Consider the following 18,492-nt stretch of genomic DNA (forward strand, 5'->3'; position numbering starts at 1 on the left):
TCTGTTCCCTAGACGGGCGTGGCTCAGCAGTAGCTCATTTACATAGACCTTACATTTTAAAACTGTATTTCTCATTTTTCACCGTATAGAGTCAGCTCTAAAATTATTGGCACCTTCAGCAAAGATGGGTTAAAAGGTACTGGAAACTAAAAGTAAATGTTCCTAAGAATAAAAAATTAACCCATATCTAAAATATATCACAATTATTGACACCCTTACATTTAGATGAATACTTTTACTGTATGTATACTGGTATTTAGAATTCCTATCCGTGTTTTTTTTTTTTCATAAAACTTCATAAAAGAGGTCCCCCCCCCCCCCCTTCCAGATTAATGCGCCGCTGTTCTCTGGCGGGGCGGGGCTCAGCAGTAGCTCAATTATTTAGACACAGAAATGGTGAATTTGGAGAGGAGTGAAACAAAGAGAGGTAAGGGTATAAAAAATGCATTATCTGTAAATCTTTAAAGTAGCTCTGAGACTTTTTTGTTAACAAAAAAAAAAAAATAGGTTAAAATCTCAATATAAATACAGAAATTATTCTTTGTAGAAATAACCAGGCATAGATATAGACAGAAATGGCACTGCTTATGCATACGTAAAAGAAAAAGAAAATCCAAATTTTTAACTGTACAGTAAAATTCCACAGACTACATTGTACAGATTTAATTATTAATTTTTTTATTTCCTTTAAATTCCACATGTATTTTCTATTAACTGTTAAACTCACTTTTTGAATGTGCTGGTAAAATGTCCAGTTGTAGTTATTTTTATTTCTTAACCTCTTCACTTACAGAACACATTTTAGTTGCATGGTAGCTCTGGTTAATAAGCTTTGGAATAAAAGTCCAATAGGAAAGATATTAAAACCATAACATATTGGTGGATTGTGATTTTTTTTTTTAATACCCAAAAAATGATCACAGACCTCTTTGTTTCACATCAGGATCCATACTGTTTAGTTCGATACAGTTTTCATTGTGTGTGTGTGTGTGTGTGTGTGTGTTTGAGACAAACCCCAGCTGCTATAGCGCATTTATTTCCTCATCTGAAAGAGAATGACCTCGTGTCCTATAAATATGCTCGGGATGCTCGGCGTGTTATGAGAGATGGACCAGAAGTTTGCCTCGTTAGCAGGAAACGATCCTTTGTATGCAGCACAATGTGGTGGTGTGCGTTTACACGATCCCACCCAACCTGTCCTCTACCTGTCCCTCTACCTGTCCTCGACTCACCTTTACACTTTACACTCGACACCTCGGCACCAGGGAGACCGACCCTGGAGAATAATGCATCAAAAACAAACACACTCTCATGATTTATTAGAAGAGAGAAAGAATGTGCTTATTAGTTGATTTAAAATTATATTATATTATATTATATTATATTATATTATATTATATTATATTATATTATATTATATTATATTATATTATGTATATACAGTATTCTTTACTTCTGTATATCTTTATGCCCTATTTCCCTTAAATCCAAGTTTATCTATATGTTGTAGTATATTATATTACATTATATATATATATTATGTTATATAATATAATATATAATGTATATTATCTAATTATTTTGCATATAATACCATACCATACTTAAAGCGGTATGTTTCAGCATATAGTATGCTCAAATTATTGGCACCCTCAGCAAAGACGGACTGAAGGTACTGAAAGCTATGAGAGAAATCTACATTATAATTGCAGTACAGTAAGTGTATGCTGAGGACATAAAACCTGATTTAAAATAAATAAAAATTATTGACTGCCTTACGTACATTTAGTATGCCGGCATTTAGATCTCTCATCTTTTCTCCATGTTCTGTATTTTATTTTATTTTTCGAATCTATTATATTTATTTATTTATTTTGCTGGTTTTGCTTTGTCACCCCAACACTACTTCTCAGTTAATTCTTTTTCACACCAGAAATACAAGACCTTCTGGGTTATAGTAGGTGATCACTGATACAGTAATACTTTCACCGTTCATGGTATTTTATTTCATGGGGTTTGATGTTAAGAGCATTTTATAGTGAATTCAAGCAGATAAGTCTTTCCTGATGTGGCAAGCAACTAAATGTTATAATGATGATTATACAGTTATTATGATTATTCAGGGGGTGCTGTACTGCTGATCAGAAGGTCCCCAGTTATCACTCATGTGCTCAATGTGCCCACATCCTTATTATTATTATTATTATTATTATTATTATTATTATTATTATTATATAAGGTATGAATTTGTAATAGGTATGAGAAAGGGAATGTTACTTACAATGTTCCAAGGCCTCTCCAATGAGTTGTAACATTAATTATGTATACTTTATAGTTAATGCAGAACAACTTATGAATAAATACAACATGTATTGATCCATCCATCCATTCATCCATCCATCATCTATAATGCTTATCCTATGGCGGATCTCCTTCTATCTATCTATTGTTCCATCCATCCATCCATCCATCCGTCATTACCTTGCACCGGATGCACAAAAGATTATAATTTCGAATCCCCAAATTGCTAGAAAAAAACACTGTTGCCTCGTTTTACTTATGCCAAAGAAACAAAAACCACATTGCCACAAAAATAGAATATCAAGTAATCATGACCAAACTAATTCCTCCTTTTGTCTTGTTTTTACTTTTATAATAATCCAGGCTTGTGTGTGTGTGTATTATTGACTCGTATGCACTCATAGTTTCCTGTAATTTATTCTCCTAAATGTAAATCCATCTCAGTCAAAGTTTGCTCTAATACACTTTTTACTCATAATGAGTTGAATCATGTTTTTTTTTTTTAGAGAGAGAGAAAAACGCACCAGAGTAGGCTGATTTATAGCACCACAGATCCTCTTCATCGCTTTAAGGGAAACAAATCCCAAAATGTAATTTATGACTGGAAGCAAAAGTTTTGGCCCATTTTTAGACTACTTTATAAATAAATAAAAAATACCCCCAGACTGGTTAATTTCAGCATCCGAGCTGACATCCTGCTTCGATCAGTCCTGCTTTAGGAATCAGGAATACAAACCCCTACATCCTGTCAACAACAACTCAATTCACACAACTCCATTTATAGGCTGTGACGAGTTGCAAGACTTCAGGCTAAGTGTAGGGGGCGGAGTTTAGAGTCGTATAAGTCCTTATAATTTAATAACTTGAAATTGAAAAAAAAATCAACAATGTTTTTTGCTTGCACAAATCAGTACACAAGATTAAATCACATGAAGACAAGAATCCAAATCAAACAAAATGATTGAAATTTATTACTATCAGAGGTGGAAGGTAACTTAACTTTTTTTACATACTGTATCTGTACTTTAATGTAGTAGTTTTATTTATTAGTGGACATTTTTTCTTTTACTCCACTACAACCTTCAACAAATATCTATACTTTCTACTTCACTACATTGGTGCAGGGCATTGCGTTACAATGGTGTGTAGCATTAAAAGTGGCCATCTGCTAACTATTACGCATAATTGCATGGTTTTATTCGATTACATCCATACCAATATACAGTACATGTATGAATCAGTTACTCGATATTTTGGAGTTTCCAGACCGAACCTTAAATGTCTCTGCACTGTTCCACCTCCACTTAGGTCTTGTTTTTACTGCATGAAGGCTCTGCCTATTTCTGCACTGCTCATTCTGTAAATTAAATTAAGATGTGTTGGAGGTTCGATTGCTTTCGTGTCATTCTTTCCAAGGAGTGAGAGAAGCAGGGCTCTTAGACCGCGGTCTATAGTTATTTCATAAACCAGGAGTTCTCTATCTGTCGTTGTTGACTCTCTTAGGATCTGTGGCAGGTTTCGCTTGATTCATTCTCTCTGCGGACATCTGAGCTGGGAAATATCATGAAGAGATACTGTAGTGGCCAGCACCTGCGCTGACAGTGTTAGAGATGCATGACTTTGCTGATCCAGCATTTATTTGTCTGCCAGCTAAGCAGGATTTGCCGGACATCTCTGAGCCGTGATGTCTGTCCTATCGATTTTCGAAATCGTTGTTAATGTAAAAACTCGCAAGTGTGAGAAAAAGAATAAAATCCATGAAACAGGGATTGTGTCAAGCTTCCTGTATTAATATGTGTGCATTATGTTCCAGTACTGCTAATATGCATGCATTGTGTTATTGTGGTGGTGGTGGTGTTTTTTTTTTACCCATTGATAGAAATGAGCATTTCAAATATCAGAACGGAAGTGAATAAAACTCTTACCTCTCCACTGCTTTGATGTTGCCCAGCAGGCGTATAGCTCCATCTGGTGTCTTGCCCATTCATCACAGCTTCTCATTCATAAGAACTTGGTGATGTCACTCCAGTGCATGACGTGAACCAGTGTTGGGTTTACATCACTCGAGTCTGACAATTAAAAGAGACAAAGAGAACAATGTTTTTACCAGGAAGTAGTGCTTATACAGTAGTAGGATTTTTAAATATCATATAGTTGTAAAAGAATATATATATATATATATATATATATATATATATATATATACACACACATTTTAATACATCTTAGTTTCCCTGTAGGCACATGAATCAAGGTGTAGTCCCATGTTCTTCTATTGTTTAAACTGAAGCGGTAAGGGTAATGTAAAGATTAACAAAGGCAACAACTTTCATTCATGAAGCATTTGTCATATACATGTCAGCTCAATGAGCTCCATAATTAAGTGCTAAAAATATACTTTTAAGAAAAAGAATATCGCAAAAATTATTGTAATTAAAGTACACAAGTAATGAAAGTACTTCATTTTATTTTATCTTAATTAAATAAAATATTTAAAAAATGACCAAAGCATCTATGATAAGCATGTGAATGCAACAGATGGCTACAGATAAAATAATATACAATTTTATCAATAATTAAAATATTTTAATAATAAAATTGTACGAGAACTTGCAGTTCGTAAATTGCTACGAAATATTTTATGCTATTAAAAATTAACTGTTAAATGATGATAAGAGATTTGGCTGTACAGTGATGGATGGCATTTATATATCACTAGATATCACTTATATAAACAAAAAATCATGGTCACATGATAGCATGAACAATGGTGCGACTACTGACATCTTTGGAGGAAATATAATACTACACATTGCTGCCATAATTTAATCTGAATTTTTCAAAAGGTCCTAGATAAAAACTGTTAAAGTATAAATACATTTTGTGGTACATAGTATATTGAAAAATCTTTCTGTAAATTTAAAACTTTAAATCACTGTAAATTGACAATTAAAACTTAATTTTATTTTATCTATATATGAAACAATTTACAGGTCAATTTGCATAAATGTAAATTTTTACAGCTTTGCTACTGTGTACTTTCTAATTATTACATATTCCCTGACAGCATCATTAATAACACTTTTTTTTTTTTTTTTTTTTTACAATTTTAGATTTTATTTAGGTTAGCAATAATACATTTTGCACTGTTTAACCTCAATTCATATATGTTTAAATAATACTGTGAAATTTTCATTGATTCAGTTTAATTTAGTAATCTGTGGCCTTATATAAAACCATTTGTCCTTGTCCATAGTGCTATCAAAAACAGCTGATTGGTTTACTTTGACTTGCTTGACATTAGGACAACTCAAGTAACTTTGTGGGGTTTAAATGTGATTTTCAAGATCAAGCTAAAAGCGTTGTCAGCAAATGATACTTATCTGGTGTCGGCTTTAACAGTAGATGATGTTGTTTTGATTGTGAAGTGGGACATTAGCAGATGTTTTGTCAAAGGTTTCAATGGTTTTTATTCGATGTCCACAGGTTGTTAGTTGTGATAGTTTTATATCTAAAGATCAAGATGGTAACTGCTGAGTCAACTTTGGAGTGCAAGAATTATTTTCTTGTCTTCCACTGGTTAGTGATGGGTGTCCTTATTTTTATGTAATATTCATTTTGGTAAGCTAAGCTTCATCCAAGTTCAATTTTTTTGTGGAACAATAACGACATACAAAACCACAGTCAGTAGGTGTGTGTAATTAAGTGTACACAAAGGCATGGCAGTAATGTGACATTGAGTGAATTCCTCAGCTGGGTTTTATTTTGGTATAAAGCCTTTTGCATCAGTTTAAATTTAACCTTCGGGTTGTAATCTGCTTTATTCTCAAGACTTAAAAAACACAGTGAAAGATTTTTCTCATTTGCATTATTTTATCTGTAATTATTTCTTTTAAAATAACAAAACAATATCAGCTTTGACTGAATAGTACTGTTTTGTATGCAAAGAGTAAAATTGTGGTGCAAAGAGCTCTATAAGTTAATATGAAACATGGTGTGTTTGTGTTCTGAACATATGCTTCAAGATTTGACTTGATTTTTGTTAGTTTTTTGGTCCAAAAGATATGCTCATATTAGAATGGTCCAATACAGTTCTTACTATAACCAGCATAATGATTTTGGTAAAAAAAAAAAAATATAATAATAATTACCCTTTAATATGGTGGACGCGGAAATTAGTGCACTCAAAAAATTATTTTGGCCTTGTGTGGCTTTTGCTAATTAAAAATATTTCTATTTTGCTCCATTGTTACTCCAAGTTTGCAAATGTATTTCTATTTAATAAGATCACCATAAACATACCAGTTTTTTAAACAATAATGTACCATTATTCATGCTCTTAATTTAAATATGTTGATACATATTTAATGAATTAAATGATTTTTAGTTATGAAGCTTGGATGTAAGTAAGATAAGAAAAATGTCTGACAATCTCCTATTTGCTAGAAAAGAACAAACATTAAAAATTAAGTTGTCTCATTAGTCTCATCTGCATTGCCCATTGTTGTGCTATCAGTAGTGAGGTAAGCTTTTACCTGCTGCTGACATTTGAGAAGTTCAGAATGAGGGCAATCAGTTCAAACTGAAAATTTTACCACTACTTGTCCAAAAGGGGGGAAACATTTGCGGAGCTTTAAAGTTGTCTCTTCAATTACAAAAGATTTGATAGATTTTGAGTGCAGACTTCAATGTTTGCATTGTACTATAGACAAAAATTGGGTTTAGAGCAGGTCCAGGGTCTGGTTTTGTTTCCCACCTCTGAGTTTGCATGTTCTTCCCGTGCTTTGTGGGTTCCCTCTGGGGATTCTGGTTTTCTCCAACAGTCCAAAGACATGCAGATTAGGCTAACTGTTGTTTCCAAAAGGTCCCATCATGGTTGTAAAAATTTGTTTCTCTCCATTGCTGTAAATTTCAATTTATATTGTAATAAATACAATGATCACCATCGGATAGATAAATAGATGGATAAAAAAAAGTTAGTTTGTATTTTTCATTTAAAAAACAAAAACATGGGTTCAATGCACTCTTATAACAAAAAACAAAACAAATCAAAAACTTAAGTCAAATTTAAGGCTATTTCAAAATCTGAACAGAGGCTATTTATTTATTCATTGTGCCAGAAGATCCATTTCTTTCTTTGCTTCTTTCCTTATTAAAGAGAACCTTCAGCGATTCCTAGATGGATGGATGGATAGATGAAATAAGTTAGTTTGTCAAATTCAAATTTAAATTTTATTTGTCACATAAACAGTCATACATAGTACGATATGTAGTTAAATGCTTATACGACCGCCAGTGACCTTAAAAAGAGAATTAAAGCTTATAAAAAGAAATAAATATAAATAAAAGAAATACGATAGAAAGATTTAATTGAACTAGGATAAAAATAGAAATAAAAATAGAAATATACTGTACAAGTAGAAATATACTGTACAAGAACATTTAAGAAACTGTTTTTTTTATAAAGTAAATAAAAATAGGTTTAATGCACTATTCTAGAAAAAACAACAACAACAACAACAAGTCTGGTTAGAGGCTATTCCAAATCTGAATAAAGGCTATTTATTTATATTTACTTATTTTGTTTGTTTGTTTATTTATTTATTTATTTATTTATTTATTGTGTCAGAAGAGTAACTCGGACCCATTTATTTCTTCATCAGTAACTTCTAAGCACTTTTCTTCTTTTTTTTAAATATATTTTCAACACACAAAGCTCCATTTATTATTATTATTATTATTATAATTATTATTATAGCTGTTTTTGTAGTTCCATCTAAATATAGATCTGTGTGTTAAAAAAAAATCCTATAAAATGTGAGTAACAAGCCTATAAAACTCACAGAAGACTCACATCATGCTGTGGAGATCTGGAGTTTGAAGGCAGGACGAGTTTTTTGTGCTTTGTCTTTAAACGCCGCCTGCATCTGACGTAACGCTACACGTCTCTCTCTCTCTCTCTCTCTCTCTCTCTCTCTCTCTCTGTGTCTCTCTCTCTTTCCGCTTACATACCGACACGAAATAACTGCCTTTTTTATTTTTTATATACATAAATCCAAACCCTCTCGTATCTCCCACATGCACCGGCTGCATTTGGGTCTCGGCCCTGCGGCTTAACGCACACCGGAGCTGCTGGTTTTCCTGTCTGATGGTGACAGAGGGGACGCGGTGATGATGGTTATATGATGGTTAGGGGCACCGGGTTAGCCCTGGGGGCTGGAGCTGGAGCTGACTCCCGCTAAGCTAAAGGGCAAGTGACCCGCACTGGGGGGCAGGAAAGAAAGAGAGAGGGGGGTAAAAAAAAACCAAAAAAAAAACCGGATGCACTCAGTCAGGATGTCTCGGTCGGGGACGCTTTGGTTCAGGCGCTGAAGCCAGGACGCGTGATTTATTTATGATTTATTTTTATTTTTTATTTATTTTTTATTTTTTTAGTTAGTGGTTCTTTGAATCGGGTTTGTTTTTGAGGTAGCTGACATAAGAAGCAAAACCGCACAAGCTCGAGTCAAATGAGGATTCTGGGGCGATTCCTGAAGAAAGGAGCGCATATGCTGCAGTGTCTCTGCGGAGAGAGATCGGAGGCGAACACGACCACCAGCAGCGGTGAGACACACACACACACACACACACACCTCTCTTTCTCTCTGTTAGCTCCAGGCTACATGTTATATACAATGTAACTATGCACCCTGTACACGCGCTGCTCCTTCATGCTCGCGCGCGGCGCGCCAAATCCTGCGGTACTGCACAGTGTTGTTCTCGGCGCGCGCAAGTTCTTCACTTCCGCTCGTGCCATCCTTTCATCATTCATCTCCAAAGTCGCAGTTTTAGCAGGAAAAAAAAAATCAGTGTTTTATCTTTTTTTGTTTGTTTGTTTGTTCACCCCATCCTCCTCTGTCTCCATGTCAAGGACGTTTCGTTATTTTATTATTGCCAGGGAACAAAGCATGCATGGCAGAGTGCAATAATAGTGATAATAATAATAATAATGATGATGATGATGATGATGATATAATAACAATAAAAACGCGGGGCAGATGCAGCCCGCGGGGCCACCTCAGCCAGACTGCGTCCTGGAGATTATTTTAAGGTGAGATGAGCTTTCTAAATCGGGCTCTGGTGTCCCTGCAGGACGGGCAACTTCTTCACGTGATTCAGCACCTCGGACAGCAACTTGTTCCAGCGCGCCGCATCCTGTGCCTCAAACTGTGCACCTTGTCTGTGTAATGCACTGAGTTTGGACAGTGCAGTCATCCTGCGTCCTACATCCTACAATCCTGGGATACACTGAAATGAGGGTATAAATAATGCACACTGCAGGAACATACCAGTAATACCACACAGGCTTTACTCTTTCCAGTTTGGATTAGGGCACCTTTTTACTCACTTTTTATTCACTCATTGTCTATACCGCTTTATCCTGTATACAGGGTCAGTGGGGACATGGAGCCTATCCCAGGAGACTTAGTGCATAAGGCAGGGTACATCTTGGATAAGGTGCCGATCCATTGCACACATACACACACTCACTACTGTATGTGCAATTTGGGAACGCAAGTTAGCGTGTTTTGTGCATGTCTTGGGACTGTAAGAGAAAACCCACCAAGCACAGGGAGAATATGCAAACTCCAGGTACACAGATCTGGAAGTGGGTATTGAACCTACACCACCATGCTACCAGCAACTTTTTAGACACGGGGCTGTTCCACACTTTTTCCTGTATAGTTCCACACTTTTTCTGTATAAGCTGTATTTGGCAGATGCCCTCATCCAGAGTGACTTATCATTATACACCTGAGCAGTTGAGGGTTAAGGCCCTTTCTCAAGGGCTAGTGCTGCTGGTGTTTGAACCTGGGACCTTTCGATCAGTAGGTCAACGCCTTAACCACTAAGCTACCCTTGCCCCTATAGCTCAGGTTCAATCCTGTGTTCTCTAAATAGAGCATCACATGTGCTAACTTATGTTTCATATACAGTAATAAAAGCTCAAAATGGTAAATACACCAATCAGGTTTAATATCATGACCACCTGTCTAAAACTGAGTAGATTCCACCTTTGCTACAAAAACAGTGATGTGCTGTGTGTTCTGATTGCTTTCCACAGGGACCTGTTCATCAATTTGAGCCACGGTTGCTCTTCTATAGGATCGGTCTACACGGGTCAGCCTTCACTCCACACTTCCTGAGCCTTGGAAGCCCATGACCCTGTTGCCAGTTCAGTATACTGTATTTTCTACCTTGGAGCACTTTTTTGCAGGTCCTGACCACTGCAGACTGGGAACAATCCACAAGAGCTGCAGTTTTTGAGTTGCTCTGACCGCTGACCTGTCCTCTAGCCATCACAATTTGGCCCTTGTCAAAGTCACTCAGATCCATACACTTGGCCATTTTTTTCTAATTCCAACACATTAACCTTAGGAACAAAATGTTCACTTGCTGCCTAATATATCCCACACACTTCCTGGTGTCATTGTAACAAGATATTGTAATTGTAGATGCTGTGACAAGCACCAAATTGTGATGGGTCAGAGCTACTCCAAAACTGCAGCTCTTGTGGCATGTTCCCAGTCTGCAGTGGTCAGAAGCTGCCAAAAGTGACCTAAGGAAGGGAAACCAGCAAACAAACAAACCGGCGACAGTGTCATGGATGACTAATGCATACTGTATAGGGAGTGAAGGCGGGCACATGTAGTCTGATCCAATAGAAGAGCTGCTGGAATTGAGATTGTTGAACAGGGTTAATGGTGGTTCCAATAGAAATGGTGGCAAAAGAGGGGACCTACTCAATGTTAGTCAGGTGAATCAGTGTACTATACAGCTAAATGTATGTGCATGCCTTACCATCCATCACACACATACAGTATGTCTTTGACATCTCATCTCCCTGAGATGACACCACATCTATAGTCATTTTGCTTTTGTAATGCATGCTACTATTCTGAAAAGGTTTTCCACCAGATCTTGGTGTTTCTGTAGCTGTGAGGATTTGTGTTCATTCAGCTCAGGCGCTAATGTCAGAATGTCCAAGAGGCACCAGTTCCAGTTTATTTCAAGGATGGTTGTTTAGTGGGTTTAAGTTCAGTCAGGGCTCTGTGCAGGACATTTAGATTCTTCAACTCCAATTTTCCTTAACTTCACACACAATGTCTTCACGGAGCTCGCTTCATGGATCTCACAGGAGCATCATCAATCTGGATAAGGCTTTGGGCCTCATGGTTCCAGTGAAGCAAAATTGGAATGTTACAGTCAACAGAGACACTCTAGACGACTTTTGTAATTTGAGGAAGAACCACATATGGATGTAATGGTCAGGTGTCCACATACTTTTGGCCATATCTAGAATACACTGTAGTCACTACAGCTTGATGTGCCTATTTCAATCACCTAATTTGTGCTCTTTGTGTATCTTTATATATTTCCATTCAAGTTGGATAATTCTGGCGATGTATACTTACTGTACAGTAAGCCATTTTTTTTGACAGTCTTAGTACAAAGGGTACAAACTTTGTCTTTTCTTTTTGACTAACAAATAGTTTGTACCTTCAATGCATACTGTATCTTTTACTTAGCAATGTGCATGTAATGTAGTGTAAAGCTTTAACACTTTTGAAACTTAAACATGTTAAAGGTGCAGAAATTAAGGACGTCACTTAACAACAGGAAAAGTTACAGTTTAGCACTCTTTATTCAAACAGTAAAGGAAAGACTAATTTCTAACTTATTAATTATCACTTTGTATATCAGGACAATGTCAATGTTTACAAAAGTACACCAAAAACTTTGCATTTGTTTTATAATAAGCTTTAAAATCTACATAAGTATGTCATTTTAGATGGAAAAAATATACAGTACGTGCTGGAGCTCAAGGGGTTAAAAAGCACACGCCGTATATTTGCAGTGTGCCGTGAAGACAGATGACAGGACATGTAAAGGTCACACGTGACCTTTTTCCACCAGAAATCTCTGCGCTCGTTTGTCCTGCGCTCGTGTTCAGGCTAGCCTTGCGCTGTTTCCGTCTTCTCCTTCAGTTCATTAGGGCCGCTATGTTCTTGCTGAGATACACATCATTTTTTTGTTGATCCTTTTTTGTTTTTTTAGTTAAACAGCCAACTTAATTGTACGTTGACTTCAGGTGTTGGGGATCTGTTTGCTTCACTGCAGCTCTGCACAGGACAAGAGTTACAGTAGTGCTGTTTGGTCAGACACGTGTGTTTGTGCATTGCACTGGTGGGGCTCTATTATTAGCCAAGTGACCACTCATGAACATTCAAAAGGGACAGATGTTTTATCAAAGTCATGCTTTTTTCCTACAAACTCTCTCTCTCTCTCTTTCTCTCTTTCTGTATATTTCATATGCATACAGTACATACAATGACCTTTAAATACAGCATCATAGAAGAAAAATAAAGCAGCAGAAGCAAAGCATCTACAGTACTTACAAAACTTCCTGAACACATCCGACTTTTTTTTCTGGAGCTAAAAATTCCTATGAATAGAAGTTTTTTTTTTTTTTTTTTTTTTGGCTTGAATACATAATGGTCTGTAAAAATATAAAAGTCTGTGATGCTGGAGTTATGCGTCATCTTGTTGGTTTAATGCATTCATGAGATATGCAAAATACAAACTCTAAAAAGTAAAGAAGAGAATTTTCACTTTTTCACAAAGGATTAACACTTTGTTGGCTTTCCTTTGTCAGGTATACAGTAAGAGTAAAAATTTGCCTAGGCATGGAATAAGAGAGATGTACTCTCATTCAAAAAAAAGTTCAGAAGCGTCAATTTATTGGGCTGAATCAAGCAAACAAAAAGATGAAGATAATTTGAAATTACTGAAACTGGGTTAAGGACTCTTAAACACACTATTAACTACTTAATAACTGTCAGCTTTGTGGGAAGAAATGTGGTCAGAAAAAAAAAAACATGAATGGAGATCACTTAAAGACCTTGGGGAAGTTGCATAGTAAAAAGTCAACAGTAAAAACCAGAGCTATGTTTATAACCGAAAGTAAGAGCATTTCCATACACACACACACACACACACAATGTAATGAGAAGGTTTCATAAGATTAGGACTAAACAGCTGTGTGTCCATAAGAAAGCCACTTGTTACTGACACTCATCAGAAAAAGACTTCAGTTTGTTAGGGAGCATAGAGATTGGACTTGGAAAAAAGGTCATGTGATCTGAGTCCTGACTGACCCTATCCCAGAGTGATGGGCGTGTCAGGGTAAGAAGGAAAGCGCATGAAGCGATGCTCCCATCATGCACAGTGTCCACTGTACAAGCCTCTGGAGACAGTGTTATGATCTGGGGTTAATCAGTTACTCAGGTCTAGACTCAGCAACGTCATGTGGCAGTAAAATAAAGTCAGCTAATGTTTTTTTTTTTTTTTCAATAAAGCCCTTTGTGATTGTGAGATGAACGTTGTGTTGCAAGGTTCAAAGTGTTTGGGTTCTAGATTTAACATTTTCCCTGTCTGCTTCAGGATATTGTGATGTGACACACATTTCTGTGTTTTTAGTTTTCAAAAGGCAAGGAAACTGTGCTGAAAGAGAAAAAAAACTCCGTGTCTGGGTTCTGCAGGTGGACAAACTAAAGAAACGTTCAAAAGGAACCTTTTTTTGTCATCGGCTGTTTGGGAAACTAATGACTTTATTTTCAGTTAAGGTGACAACTTTTCAAAAACTTTTCAAATCTTTTTTAATGTGGATTATTTTGATTATTTAGGTATGTATGTATGTTCTCCAACAAACTCAAGGTTCTTCTGGGAACAGGTGTATTTATTTAGTTAAGATCATGTGACACAAGTCAACTACACTCCATGTAGAAAAAAAAAGTCACACATTGATTACAGCCGTGGCATTGTTATGCAATGTCACAAGTCTCTGTCCAGAGTCATATCAATGTACTGATGATGGATGAGTCAGACCGATGTGTAAAGCCTTCTCCAGCACATCCCAAAGATTCTCAATGGGGTTAAGGGATGGACTCTGTGGTGGCCAATCCATGTGTGAAAATGACGTCTCAGGATCCCTAAACCCCTCTTATATAATTTGAGGCCGATAAACCCTGGCATCGTCATCTTGGGATATGGCCGTGTCATCAGGGAAGTAAAAAAATCTATTGATGGGAAAAAAAGTACATTCATTAAGTACATTCAGGTCATCAGATGACCCCGTTTTTTTTTGGCCACCTATTGGTGTTGAACCTAGATCTGATTAACAGTAAACACACTGATTAACTGATTAACATTTGCTTAGTTGAATTCAGGTGGTAACTTGTTTTTTTGTTTGTTTTTGGCGACACTTTTTTTTTGACTAATTACTGTGTGGCTTGTAAAGGGGTTGCACCAGAACAAATTTTAGAAGCGAATACTTATGCAATCACTACGGTTATATTTCTTATTTGTAGGTAACTTTCTACACTTTTATTATTATTTTTATTATATATTTATTATTATAATTATTATTATTATTATTTAAAATAGTGTAGGTGTTTTTGTGTAGTTAAGACAATTTCCACATTGCATAACTACAAAATATGGCAAAGTCCAAAGATAAAGTGTACAGTGGTGGCCAAAAGACAAAGAGACAAAATTAAAAGTCAATGTTTTAATTACACTGACAAACTTTTAAAACAATGACAATTATGTTCATAAGAAAATTACTATAGGAAATTGCTATACAACAATCAATATTTAGTATGAATGCCTTTCGAAACTTTAAAACCCACTGGGTTTGGCTATCATCGAGTCCAAAAAGACGTCTCCAATCCTCTGGTTTCACTCGCTCAATCCATGCCTGCTTAATCACTTCGTTTCATTTTACAGAAATTTGCCACAGACGTTGGCACAGAATTTTTTTCCTGATTTAAAAGACTGATCATTAAAATTTTATTTATAAGATTATTTTATTCTTAAATCATAATTTGATCATTAACCTTTATGATTTTAAACACTGACGTTTGATAACATGCATATACATATATGGACTGGTAATTTTAGACACAACCATCTTTTTTTCCCCCTAAAAATTCCTATGAAAAGAAGTTTTTTTTTTGTTGGTTTGAATACATAATATTCTATAGAAATATAAAAGCCTGTGATGCTGGAGTTATGCGTCATCTTGTAGGTTTAATGCATTCATTGTTTAATGCATTCATGAATTATGCAAAATACAAACTCTGAAAAGTAAAGAAGAGAATTTCACTCTACACTTTAGACCCCCATAGTACACAAGCAAAGTTTTTACTTCATTTAGGTTAGAAAAAAATATAATAATATAAAATAAGATAAAATTATTTATATATATATATATATATATATAAATATATATTATTTGTTGCTAACATCATTGTTTTAATTCTATCTCTGCTTCCTGTCTGTGAATTTTTTTTTTACTTTCCTAATTTGAGTGTCTGGCCTACAAGCACTGTTTCTCTCTGGTGTGGTTCTTTGGCAGAGGCCTTCTGGATATTGGGCATTAAACTCACTTTAAGTTAGACTAAATAGCACTAAATTCCTAAAATATAATTGAAATTCAATAAAATTCTCCACAAGAGGTGGGATCCCAACTTCAGAAAGTAAAAGTCTTGCCACATATTCGATCCATCCAATTAACTAAACTAGCTGATTCTCATTAGCACAACTCTTTTTTCTCTTCTCTCTTTTTTCTTTTTTGAGTAAAACTTTTTTTTCCCTTTTTTGACAGTTTTTGTAATTAAGGTGCCAATTCGCACAGTTGAGCTTTTGCTGGGTTCAATATTATGAAAAGACTGAACATTATAGTAATAATTATAGGTGTTTTTTAATATAATATTGCGCTAACATTTGACACTGTAATGTGTTTACACTCAATAAGTGTGCTGTGAGATCAGCCATGCACGGGTCATGTGGCATAATGAGTTTGCTTTGCCACTTTGCCACATGATTGCGTAGCTCGGTGTGCCTTCGTTCAGGTGGTGTGTGGACAGCAGATGTTGCTCTTGCTTGTGTGTTTGCACCACAGTGTGAACTATACCGTGCTACACTGACAAAGATAAAAAAAGAAAAGAAAAAAAAGAACAGTGTGACTATAAAAGGAACAAACCTTATCCAGGACAATCCATGCAATACCAGAACCATATTAGAGGGCATGACATAAGCTCAATCCAAACTCGGGTGTGCAGTAGACTGGTACTAGCCATTACAGACATACTGTAGAGTGTGCTCTCTTTGCATTCGTACTCGTTTCTTATTTTAAGCCCTGATCTGAAAAAGTGCTGATGAAACATTTTATACCTCACCTCACCCTTCGTTAATAGACATGGCAGTTTGATTGAACGAGTACCCAAGACTAATTTGGGTTTTTAAACCAGGACAAGAGAGACGAGACTTTTCAGGAGGCGCAACGCATGGATCTCGCTCATATAATGAGATAATGCTTCTCATTTGAATCTGTGCCTTGGGACTTTTCATCAGAATAATCATGCTATATATAAGGTTGTTTAAAATTTTTCAATAGAGTCTGTCTGCAGATTGCACATAAAGAGTGTCCTTGAGTTCATAAGTGATGTGTGGAACTCTATAAATAGGAAGGAGAAAGATAGGTCTTCATATTTCCTTAGCTGACTAGATAACATAAGATAACCTGACAAAGGAGTTTTAAGAAATATGAATAATTTTGCTGCTAGTACTATTTAAAAAAAAAAAAAAAGGGTCAGTCTTATAAACAACTATTTTTAATCCTTATCTTTAAGACTAGCTGGTTAGTTACCATAAGTGAGCCAGAAGATATTTCTGCTAACTATTTTAACTAATAATTGTAAATGTTTATTTCAAGGCTAACTTACATAAGTTAAAATGTTAGGCTTTCTAAGGCTATATTCAAGTGCTAGGCATAATTTTTGCAGTACAACCTAACAAGCTGTCTGAGAGGATTTTAAGTCATAAATTTCTCTGACATTTATTACTAAAACTAGCCGCCTAGCTTGCATGAAAGGATTTCTAAAATTAATGTTTAAATTAACTTACATTCAAAATTGTGCTAGTACTGGTTTAGCAACGATGGCTAACAGTTATGTCACAAGCTGCCATAAACTGACTAAAGGGAACTTTTGGGACAAATTTTAGGTCATATTCCCAAACATTAATAATGTTGACTGCTAATGCTAAAGCAGCTAGCTTATATGAGCTAATTTGACAGGATTTTTGGGAGGATTTTACAGTCACATTCAATCAGTTTCTACACTTTATCATTAAGACAAGCTAGCTAGCTAGCATAAGCTAACAACAGCATTTCTGAAAAGTTTCTTTCTTTTTTAGCACTAACATGAATAAGGATTTATTTTATAAGTTTATAATTATAAATTTAAGGTACAGGAGTTAGACAAGGAAACTGAAACACTGACCAATTTAATGTTGGAGGTTTCATGGCTAAATTTGATCAGCCTGGTGGCCAATCTTTACTGATTGCACATTCCACCAGTAAGAGCAGAATGTGAAGGTTTAATTAGCAGTTTTGCTTAAAATATTGCAATGCACAATCAAAAACTTTATGGGTGACATATCAGAGTTCAAAGAAGGACAGATTGTTGGTGTGCGTCTCACTGGCGCATCTGTGAACAAGACGGCCAGTCTTTGTGATGTATCAAGTGGCACGGTATCCAGGGTATTGTCAGCATACCACCAAGAAGGACGAACCACATCCAACAGGAGTAACTGTGGACGCAAAAGGAAGCTGTCTGAAAGGGAGATCCGGATGCTGACCTGGATTGTATCCAAAAAACATAAAACCACGGTTGCCCAACTCACTCCAGAATTAAATGTGCACTTTTAACTCTCCTGTTTCCACAAAAACTGTTTGTCCGGAGCTCCACGGGGTCAATGAACGTGGCCAGGCTGCTATAGCCAAACCTTTGGTCACTCGTGCCAATGCCAAACGAAGGTTTCAATGGTGCCAGCAGCGAAATTCTTGGGCTGTGGACAATGTATTATTCTCTGATGAGTTCACCTTCACTGTCTTTCCCAGATTCGGGAGAGTTATAGTGTGCAGAAGCCCCAAAGAAGTGTACCACCCAGACTGTTGCATGCCTGGAGTGAAACATGGGGGGTGGATCAGTGGTGGTTTGGGCTACAATATCATGGCATTCCCTAGACCCAATACTTGTGCTAGATGGGCGCGTCACTGTCAAGGACTACCGAACCATTCTGGAG

At 36.0% G+C, this 18,492-nt stretch overlaps 1 protein-coding gene across 2 annotated transcripts in view; it reads left to right on the forward strand.

Moving 5' to 3' along the window:
* Nucleotides 1-18,492, forward strand: part of fgf12a (fibroblast growth factor 12a) — a 67,505-nt gene that overhangs the window by 4,867 nt on the left and 44,146 nt on the right. The window contains exon 1 of one of the 2 annotated variants that reach the window (XM_053487041.1): nucleotides 8,653-8,904. The exons of the other annotated variant lie outside the window; for it this stretch is intronic. Within the exon in view, the coding sequence (XP_053343016.1) occupies nucleotides 8,811-8,904 (94 nt within the window). The 5' untranslated portion in view covers nucleotides 8,653-8,810. Of the gene's footprint in view, nucleotides 1-8,652; nucleotides 8,905-18,492 lie in introns of those variants that run through there. 2 annotated transcript variants of the gene reach the window in all.

This window comes from Clarias gariepinus, chromosome 25 (genome assembly GCF_024256425.1).
Source record: "Clarias gariepinus isolate MV-2021 ecotype Netherlands chromosome 25, CGAR_prim_01v2, whole genome shotgun sequence".
NCBI lineage: Eukaryota > Metazoa > Chordata > Actinopteri > Siluriformes > Clariidae > Clarias > Clarias gariepinus.